The sequence below is a fragment of the Alligator sinensis genome, unplaced genomic scaffold (assembly GCF_000455745.1).
Source record: "Alligator sinensis unplaced genomic scaffold, ASM45574v1 scaffold465_1, whole genome shotgun sequence".
Lineage (NCBI taxonomy): Eukaryota > Metazoa > Chordata > Crocodylia > Alligatoridae > Alligator > Alligator sinensis.
This window is the reverse complement of record NW_005841979.1, coordinates 2,831,296-2,842,419: the sequence shown is the minus strand read 5'-3', so window position 1 is coordinate 2,842,419 and position 11,124 is coordinate 2,831,296. Positions and strand designations below refer to the sequence as shown.

The 11,124-nt window shown below is 39.2% G+C and overlaps 1 protein-coding gene across 1 annotated transcript in view; it reads left to right on the top strand.

The window, feature by feature from the left end:
• ZDHHC17 (zinc finger DHHC-type containing 17) overlaps nucleotides 1–11,124 on the top strand; it is a 111,589-nt gene that overhangs the window by 47,097 nt on the left and 53,368 nt on the right. The window contains exon 5 of the mRNA XM_006021117.3: nucleotides 3,301–3,445. Coding sequence (XP_006021179.2) covers nucleotides 3,301–3,445 — 145 coding nt within the window. The remainder of the gene's footprint in view (nucleotides 1–3,300; nucleotides 3,446–11,124) is intronic.

Here is an 11,124-nt window from a genome sequence, read left to right as displayed (position 1 = left end):
TCCGCCCCCCCCCCCCCGAGTAGTTCCGGGGGCAAGGGGAGGGTCTTCTGGTCCTAAGATGGTGACTGGGGCCGGGGCATCTGTCAAGGGGCAGGCTACCCTTGTGGCCCTCAACAGCTCACCAAAACTCATTAAGTGGCCCTCCAGCTGAAATTATTGCCCACCCTTAGTGTAAACTGTTCAGAAAGGACAGGCAGGGGAGAAGAGGAGGAATACCACTTTATATAAAAAAAAGAAAAACTATGATTACTTGGAGATACAGTATGAAACTGGAGATAGGCCTGTTGAAAGTCTCTGGGTTAGGGACGGGGGGAGAGTGCAACCAGGGTGATGTCATAGTACGTGTCTGCAATAGGCCGCCAGACCAGGAGCATGAGGTAGATGAGGTTTTCTGTAAACAGCTAGCGGAAGATTCCTGATCACGGGCCCTGGTTCTTGTGGTGGATTTCAGTTACCCTGATGTCTGCTGGGAGGGTAATACAAGGGACAGGAAAGGGAAACAAGAGGAAGATCAGGGAAAGTGTGGGTCCCTTAATGAATGGGAGAGGCAACCTAGTGACCGATATTGTGGAAAACACTGTTGTTGTGGAAAATGACTTTTTTGAATCAGTCTTCTCATGCAGGGTCAGCTCCCAGTCTCCTGCACTTGACAGCAGTGTTTGGGGAGGAGGTGAGCAGCAATGGCAAAAGAACAGGTTAGGGACTGTTTAGAGAAGTTGGACATGGGGCTGGACACTCTGCACCCAAAGGAGCTGAGGGAGTTGGCCGATGTGATTGCAGAGCCTCTGGCCATTAACTTTGAAAACTCATAGTGACTGGAAGAAGTCCCATACATTTGGAAAAGGGCAAATATAATGCCCATCTTGGAAAAAGGAAGAAAAAGGACCTGGAGAGCTACAGATGAGTCAGCCTCACCTCACTTAGTCCCTGGAAAAATCATGGAGGAAGTCCTCAAGGAATCCATTTCTAAGAACTTGGAGGAGGAGAACGTGATTAGGAACAGTCAGCATGTGTTCACCAAGAGGAAGTCATGCCTGACCAACCTGATTGTCTTGTATGACAAGATGACTTGCTCTGTGGATGCTGGGAAAGCGGTGGACATGATATACTTTAACTTCAGCAAAGCTTTGGATACGGTTCTCCCACAACCTTATCACAAGCAAACTAAAGAAGTCCAGGTTGGATGAAAGGATTGTAAGATGCATAGAAAACTGACTGGATTGTCAGGCTCAGTCAATGGCTTGATGTCTAGTTGGCAGCCAGAATCAAGTGGAGTGCCCCAGGGGTTGGTCCTGGGGCCGGTTTTGGTCAAAATCTTCATCAACTATCTTGAAGATGGGATGGAGTGGATTCCAAGTTTGCAGATGACACCCAGATTGGGGAGTAGTAGATATATTGGAAGGTAAAGCTAGGATCTAGAGAGACCTAGACAAATTGGAGGACTGGACTAAAAAATCTCATGAGTTCAGTAAGGAAAAGTGCAAAGTCCTGCACTTAGGATGGAACAATCCCATGCATCAGTATAGACTGGGGACCACCTGGCTTAGCAGCAGCTCTGCAGAATAGGCCCTGAGGGTTACAGTGGACAATAAGCTGAAGATGAGCCATCAGTGTGCCCTTGTTACGAAGGAAACTAACAGCTTAGTAGAAGCATTGCCAGCAGATTAAGGGAATTGATTATTCCTTCTATTTGGCAATATTGAGACCACATCTTGAGTACTGTGTCTGGTTTTGGGACCCTCACTATAGAAAGGATGTGGACAAATTGGAGAGAGTCCACTGGAGGGCAACAAAAATGGTTAGAAGGCTAGGGCACGTGACTTCTGAAGAAAGGCTGAGGGAACTGGGCTTGTTTAGTCTAGGGAAGAGAAGGCTGAGAGGGGACTTGATAGCAGCCTTCAATTACCTGAAGGGTGGTTCCAAAGAAGATGGTGCTAGACTGTTCTCAGTGGTGGCAGATGACAGAACAAGGGACAATGGCCTCAAGTTGCAGCAAGGGAGGCTTAGGTTAGATATCAGGAAAAACATTTGCAGGTAAGAAAGCACTGGAACAGGTTACCCAGAGAGGTTGTCGAAGCTCCATCCTTGGAGGTTTTTAAGACCTGGGTAGACAAAGCCTGATTTAGTTGGGGATGGTCCAGCTTTGAGCAGGGTGTTGGACTAGATGACCTCCTGAGGTCCTGTCCGACCCCAAGTTTCTGTGACTCTGTGATTTTGATATGTTAAAGCAGAAAATCCACTAATTAAACCAATCTGTTAGGCTCTACATTTAAGTGTTAGAACGAATTTAACAATACATAACTATACAGGGGTTACTGAAGGGAATTTTTCATTTGAATTAGTAATCGGCTTTTCAAGTTTGATTCAAAGAATATCTGACTGAATGCTAATTGTTCAAAGCCATATTCTGATAGCCTGAGAGGCCTTCTCTGACAATTATGTATATTTGGCACGATCAACAAAATGACAAGTAGCCCTAGCCATATTGGCTGCTGATAGATGTTTAAAAAAAAACCCCATAAAAATTGCCTTTTACTTTTAAACTTGGCATGTTCCTGCGCTGAGCCCAGCACGTGCTTGGAACAGGCACTGCATTAGTAGGACCTGGTTTACCCAGTGTCTGCATAGATCACACACTTCAGTGCTGAAGCACCTGATCTATACAGATGTTGTGGACCCAGGTCAAACTAATGTGCTGTTGCTTTGGTAAAGCACAGGCTTTTGTTTTGTTTTGTTTTTTCCTCTACCTGCAAGCAGCCGTTATGCTAAAAAGATTTTATAGAAGTTTTTAATGCAGTAGGGGGGGAAGCTCAGCCCAAGAACTACCCTACTTGTTTTCCCTATTTTCTGTCAACATTTTAGTAGAAATTGTTGTTCCACACATCCACATGCTCTGGAAGAATTAAATAAAATTAAATTAACTAGCCTAGTACATAGACTCTGGAAAGCCATTGAAGTGTGTGTTAATAGATTACTGGTTCACTTGTGTTTTGAAAGCTTTTAGGCCTTTTGCCTGGAAACACATCTGAGGCCCTCATCAACAGTATATTAATTTGTGTTTAATGACTTCTGTAGGATGGTCATATGAGTTAAGCTATTCTTATATTTGCAGAATTGGACTCAAAGTGATTACCATTTTCAAATGGACTGTTGTCTTATGTTTCAGTTTAGAAGTATTAAACACATAATTGTTAACTAAAAATGTTAAACTCTAGTTTATTATCCATTTAATAAATATGTTACCAGGTTTTATGTGTGTAATTAACTTAGGTATGTTTTGTGTTCACTTCTTATGTTTAGACAGGGTCACTTATCCATGGTTGTACAACTGATGAAATATGGTGCTGATCCATCACTAATTGATGGAGAAGGATGCAGCTGTATTCACTTGGCTGCCCAGTTTGGACATACTTCTATTGTTGCTTACCTGATAGCAAAGGGACAGGTAATTTTTTTTTTTTTTTTTAGTAAAATAATTCACGTTAATTAAAGTTACTTCTAAGCGGATGTGTTCCAGTAGTAAGGAAACAATAGAAAACTCTGCTTACAATTCAGGTAATTGAATGTTGTGCCATTTTGAAACTCTTCTGTCTTTGTGTTACTTTGTTTTACTTTCAACCGCTTTTTCTTTTTAATTTAAGCATGTGTAATATGCCTATGTATGATTTTTTTTTTCCAATGGCATAAATATTTTAGCTTTTATTCACATGTGAAGTAACAGTATAATGTATGTAAATATTAGCGGATGTGTTGCTTTGTTTTATTTTATTTTCATTGAACCTTCACTTTAATGGTTCTCAGGTGTGGTGAGTTGTAATGAATCTCCAAAGCATTAAAATATGTACCAGCAAGATCTAGGAAAGATACTATTGTAAGATAGTATTGTAAGTTTAGATGTTTTCATTTCAACTTCACCTGTACATGTGTGCCCTCACTCCAGCAAAAGAAACTGCCTTGACTTGCCTTTAAAATTTTGAATACATTATGAATAATAACAGACTTCCCTTATCAATTTTAGCAGTGCCCTGCAACCCTTCATTATGTGCACTTTAAAGGTGTTATAAGAAGATTCATCATCTATATTTTAAAATAAATTTTCAATTTGTTCCCACACCAGACTCAACAATCTTTTAGCTCTTGCTGGAAGAGAATTCTGATCTGATCTCTAAATTGTTAAAAAAAACAAAAACTTGAACAAAATCCCAAATCACCCCCTGTTCCTTAATTGATGCTCTCAGTTGCATATCTCTGTTGCTGTTCATTTAAAAACAATTTTTTTTGCAAGTATGTACAATTATTTGGATAACATGGATTATAATATGTACTACCAGACTGTTTTATTATATTTAGTTTAACTGAGGGTATGGACAAATTAAATAATTATATTTTATTGCAGAAGGAAATGTGGGTGGGAAGGAACTTGGTACACATTAAACTAATCTCCTGTTAATTATTTTATCCATCCACTCTATCCTGTGGTAAGTGGAAGCTAAACTGCAGGAAGTATCAATTGTTAATTCAGAAGCAGCTTATCATAGGATAGTGTGGACACGTGCAACAATTACCATGGATCAGTTAGTGCATCATTTCTCCTTCCCTTTGTGATTAGTTCTTTCTGTTCATAACTTCGAACTTAGATGAGCAAAATAAGGGAACAAAAATTCTAATTTGTAGCTTACTGTTATAGTAAACCCAGTCCCTAAGCATAACGTTTATTGCATCTAGCAAACCTGACAGTCTTTCACTGTGGAATCAATATGCGGTGTCGTTTGCAAATAGGTATTAGCATATTATGTAACTATAACAATAAATCCCGGGCATATTTTAGGTAGAAAAAAATAAGTATCCAAATATAACTGAGTTTTATAAATCTTTTCTCACTTTATTTTCATGTTCTGACTGCTCTGACCTTTAAACATATTTTGTTCTTTTACAAAGTGGCAGAGATGAAACAGTAGATGGTGCTATAGCATGTTACCACAATTAATCTATTTTTCTCATATATTGATCATTACCTCGTATTTAACCTTAAGTTCTGCTTTATTGTAAAAAAAAATGCAGAAAATAGTTTTAGTTTATGTTTCTTTTTTTAAAAGATTTTGTTTAGCATTTTTTTTCCTTGAATAGTTGGTTTTATTAAATCACTTTTGTCAAGACAAGCAAGCTGTAAATGTATAATAGTAAGAACATGCATTTAAAATAGAGTAAGTGATTATGAGATAAAGTTGCTTAGCTACTGCATATGGTCATGTCTGTTAGAAGAGCACTGCATACATAAACAGAAATTTGGGTAAATAACATGAAAGTCTGTCATTGAAACTTGAACATTAGCAAATTCATAATCACACATTTTGTTCATGAGTTGTATATAGAATACAGTTTTGGAGGGGGGGGTGTGTGTACGTGCACGCACATGCCTGTGCACTCATGTATCAGATAGACCTTATGTATGTTTCTGTGTTTGTTTTCAAGCCAATTGGTTAAAAGAGCACTGTCAGGGTTTTTAAAAATCCAGAGAAAGGTTTGTTTTTAAATATCATAGTGTTTTTGCAATCATTCTTATTATATGTAATTACTATTATTGTATATCACATAGTATATTTCTAATTTCAAGGTGTGTGTGTGTGGGAGGGGGGAGAGAATTAAAAACAGTAACCTCTCCAAAACTTTTCTTTTGATCATGTGCTTTATAAAAGCTTATTCATACTAAAGCTTAAAACTTTTGTCAAAACTGAACCTACAGGGTCACTTTAACCTTATGTGATGAATCCACAATGTGGATAATTTTTTTTTTAGTCATTTTGAAAAATAGCTGGAAAATTTAAGGTGAAAATTTTGAATCTATGTAGGTTAACGGTATTCCTAGTAATTTGATCAATAAATACTGCAATGTTGTTTAAAAAATCTGAATGTATAATGGTGCTATACTTAAAGTAATATTTTGTTTGTATTTTAAGTCAAAGATAAACATTATATAAAATGAAAAATGTCCATTTTCGTGTGGGGTTTTTTTTAAAGTAAATCTTTTATAGAAAAAATACTTCTGCCACTGTGCCTCTTACATTCCAATCTTTGGCTATGAATGTAAGTAACTGTGCGTGACTAACTCCAATGAATTATTTCCATAGAACTCCTTTCAAAAGTGTTTTGAAGAATTAGGACCCTAAGAGCATTCAGCTCTCCTCTTGTTTGTATTAGTTCTTAGGTGCTTCCTTAGGGCACTGTTTATCCATGGATATTGGAGTCACTATTGCGCAGACAAGACTTTTATGCTGCTGTTTTTTATTTTTGATCTTCCCCTAAAGCCATTAATGTCTCTAGTACCCTAGCTTTCAGAATCTACAGCTCGGTTTAGGTGTCTTGGTTCTTAACTGGGCTGCCATAGTGTAAGTACCAATGCTGAAACCGGGCAAAATTGCCCCAAGTGGCTTGTATGGATCCAGACTGGGAAGGGCTGTGGCAAGAGCCTGCACTCTTGCTGCAACCTTTCTTGGTCCAACTATAAATGCTTGTCAAGGAAATGGGCTCACAGAGCAGATGCAGCTGTTCTGTGTGCCTTTGTTCCCAGGAGGAAGGTTGGGGGTTGGACTGCGAAGCGCTGCAGCAAGGTTGGGTGTTCCTGCTTCCTTTAGGTTTATCAGATAACCTTAATGCAAGTGGGAGTGCATGCTCTTGCCATAGGCATTTCTGGTTTGGCTTCATGAGGCATATGGGCTAGTTCCGCCCAGTTGTGGTGGCAGCACCTTAGTTGAAAACTGCTGAGCTAAGCTGAGGCAGTCCAGTGGTGGGTCTCAGCCAGGGTGCTTGCCAAAATTAAAGGCAGGCAAGGTTCTTTGGGTAGATGTGATATCTTTTATTAGACCAACTAAATATTTATATATCACATCTACCCAAAGCACCTTGCCTGCCTATATCCTTAGATCAGCATGGCTACAACTAAGAGCCCTGCCAAAATTAAACACGCTTATAAAGGTGTGCCCTGAAAAGGTTGAGAACCACTGTCTTATATAAGCTTATTTTTCAAAAAGATCATTTGTTAATCAGTTTGATTTTTTTTTTTTTAATTTTTTTAGGTTTTGGGGTTTTTTTTAATATTATTCAGGCAACTATAGAAACAAAAGTTGTTTTTGTTACCTTGTCACTATGTGAAGTGATGTATAAATTACTGAAAAATCATGGAAAACCTAGAGTGCCAAACTGGATTCTCACAGCTCCCGTTTTGTGTGCGCTGTCTGTGGTTCCAACCTCTTTAAGCACGCACCCTACACGGGTGATTTGGGGATTGGAATCTTTTGAATAGCAGTATCCAGTGAAGCCATACATGGACCTTAATTGCTTTCTTGCCCCTTGTAGTTGAGAGCATAAAAGGTTGGGTAGCCCTAATCTGCACTTAGTTCCTCCTTATCTACTTGTAGTTTTCCCACTTCTTGTTTAAAAACCTGGTAGCACAGGTTTCCTCCCTCTCCACCCCACCTTCCCTTAGAAAATACTCAGGGGTGGATCTGAGGTGGGGGAGCACTGGTGCACTTACCCCTAACTTTGATTCTTGCTCCACCCAGAGTTTAAAACCAACTGCCTGGTAGTGGTAGCAGCATTTCTAGTGTGGCAGTACTGAGGGAGTCTGTTGGGTTTATGGCTCATCATTATCTACCAGATCCCTTGTAAACCCTTCATTCAACAGGTGTTAAAAGCCCTTTCTCCTTTTTAATAGTTTTGATGTTTCACCAATCAAGCTATCCTTTCTTTTGCAATTCTGCTATATTTAAAGCTGTTCCAGGTAATAAATCCCCTATTTCACAGCCCTGCAGATTTGTTTTTAATTCATTCCAATGAAGTTTTATTTGTTTTTCTTTAATTTTAAACTGAATAAATACATCCGTGGGCCCCTAGCATATCAGTAAAGTGTCTCATTTATTTTTAAGTGGAGAAAAATGTGTTTTGTGTGATGATGCACCTCACCATCATCACCCCTCCCCCCCATCTTTCAGAACTCTAGACCTTTCCATTGAAATATCTGTTTCCTTGTATGTGAATGTAAGACAAGGAGCATTTTTCCGTATGCTGATCAGGACTGGCGGGCAGGAACCTTGTTTGTATTTGAATAAATATGGTAACTCCTCTATGCTACCTAAAATGGTTGGCCCTAAGTTGCCTACATTTTAAGATGCAATTTTCCTAGAACATTATTAAGCCTGTGAACAAAACATGCTTCTGATCTTTTGCCTGAAAGAGGGCTGTAGTCCAACATACCAGTTCATTTGCAAGTCCTTTTACAAGAGGGCTCTAAAGGCTAGAGATAAAACTGAAACTAGAATCATTAATTCTTGGTAAATTTTCAGAAAAGTTCCAGGTATCTGATCAAATCCATGTAGCCAGTGCTTTGACAAGCTGAGATATCATTTAGAGCTTTCAGGCCTTGTTTCATAAGCTCCACTCCTCATCCACACTAATGATGTCTTAAAGGACCTGTGAGGATCAGGGCAGGTATTGATCTCCCTTTCCAACAAAAACTCAAGTCCTCTTACTAAGCCAAGGGCTGTACTGTCTCCTGTACTGATGGAAAGATGGTAACTTCTGCACTGAAAATTTCGGCAGTATCCACACCAGCACCAGAAGTTGTGTGAAGTGTTTCTGTACTTGTATGTTTACTTCATGCTGATCACCAGTTATGGTGGGAAAAAAGATATTGGAGTCTTTGGTTCTAACAGTATATGAATCATTATTTAGGAATTTAAAACACATATCCATGGAATTGGTACTAAACTTGCCTCTCGTGAGAATATTGGAGGCCATTGCTAAATAGTCCCATCATACCAGCCACAAGGCAGAATACGCCTGATGGACTTGTCCCTCTGGAGGAAGAGGTTTACTTCCCTCCCTGCTCTGCCCCTTCTATCAGTGGTACATAGCTTCCAATCCAGACATGCTCCCTCACCCATGTAGATGGCCCAGTGGGAGTCTGGCAGAGTATCCAAGGAACAATTCCTGAAGAGCACTGAGGGCTAGTAGAGAGAAGTTCATCTGGTAGCTATCTAACGTACTGCCTTCAATAGTTCTACAAACCATGTCTAAGTGGACCTTGGTTTTTGTCAGTATTTATTATAATAAGCCCAGGAAAGATCCACCTAGATGCCCTGGAGCCTGTTCCACCAGGGTTCAGGTGTCTCTCTCTAACCTGCTTGGGTAACATCTAAGATCTATAGAGCAGTTGTATGGAAATTCAGCTGTGCTTTTTCTTCTCCTTGTCACCGGGCATTAACTTTCAAGCTGGATACTAGTTCTGCTAGTACAGTCGTGAGATCACTAATCAAGTAGGATTTATCTCATCTACCTTCAAATAAGTAACTACTGTTAGCCATGAATGGCAAAATCTGTGTAAATAGTCCCTTGAAGGAATGGTTACTGACCTTACAGTAGTTTTGGTTCTTTGAGAGAGATTGTCCATGCAGATCCCACAACCTCTCTTCTTCCTCTTATACCTCTTCTGTGGTATTCTTATTGGCAAATGAGTTGTGTGAGAGTTGTGTCAAGCCCTCCTTTATATCCTCAGTGGCAGAGAATCAGAAGGTGCACAGGATATAAGTGCAGCCCCAAAAGACGCTGCTATTCAAAAGAATCTGATTTCATGTGCATGGAGGTATATAAACCAAGAGTGGAATCTGGGTGGTCAACGTGTCATGAAGAACCATAGTTACTGTAATGTAATTGCTTTTCTTACCCTAGGGAAAATGTGCATGTTTCTGAAATCTTTTTGGCCCAGACTGTATTGAAGAATCAGAAATATGAGCTCTTCTCCAAAAATTAATCTTGAAAAGTCTCCATTTTTGAAAAATGAATTTTAATTATTTATTGTCATCTGGGTCAACAGTGTCTTTGGCAGCACCACTATAGATTTTGGGGAGCTGGTCAGTCTGGCAGACCACGAGTTGGGAAGCAGGGGTTGTAATGGTGCTGAAGAATCACGCGCACTTTCAAGAATCCAGCTTGCCTCCCTTCTTGCTTTTTTGAAAGTTTCAGTGGAATATAGTTTCATTGGAAAATTTTCAGGCAGCTTTAATTAGCAGAGATAAAGGGATAGCATAGGAGCTGCTATTACATCTCTGTTGCCTCTGAGGAGGCTTTCACAGAGCTTGACCAGACTTGATTTAGAGTAGTTTTTGTTCGAAGAATATAACTGCTCGAAAGCACCCAGGAATCTAACCTCTGCTACGTTTTGAAGAATTCCCAATTCTCAGTGAAGGAGCCTGTTGATAAATATTGTAGATATATAGGTATCTTTCCTTTGTCGCATAGATTAGGAATTTTGAAACTCGGGATAATGTTATGTGATGTTGTTCAATCAAGCACAAAAACAGGATTAATTTCTTTCCATTTTGCCACTTGCTTGATTAGGTCAGCTTTATTTTTGGATATGAAAGTTACTTTATTCATTATTGTGGTTTATGCTAAAAACTCTTGTCGTGACTCTTTCACTGCTTATGTTAAATCTGCATCTGAATGCTCCTCCTTTTTGCAATGAACTCTTAAAGATCATCCAGTATGGTGTATTGATTGGCTTATAGAAAGAGCTTTGTCATGTGAATTGATAGACCCACCCCGTTTTGCAATTGGCCTTAAAGAGGTGCATTTGTAACTAAGTGTGCCTGAACATTATTTGTCATAAAATGAGGGTTTGCTTAAGAGCTGCAGTTCATATTGGACAAAGTGGGCTGCCATCCATCACAGATACAAAAAGGGAAATAAAAATGATGGTTGTTAAAATGACTCGTTTACTTTGGTAAAATGTGAACTTAAGACAGGCCACACCTGAGGACTAGTGAGAAATGTTTTACAGTAGCATACAGCCTGTTCCCAGTGGCTTGGAATCAAGAATTTGATTGATTCACTATTGTTATGAAATCAGAATTATTACAAGAATTAAATTGGGACTCAAATCACTAGTTGGCCATAACATTAAGATTATTTAAAAGAAAAAAAAAAAGTATCAACCTGACTCCACATTTTGTGACAGGTCAGTCCTCCTAAGCAAGCACATTTTGAGGTACCTGGGCACATATTTGCATAATATACATATTTGTTGTGCTCTGGTGGTGTATGCTGTCCTTTTCCCATCAGTAGTTATTA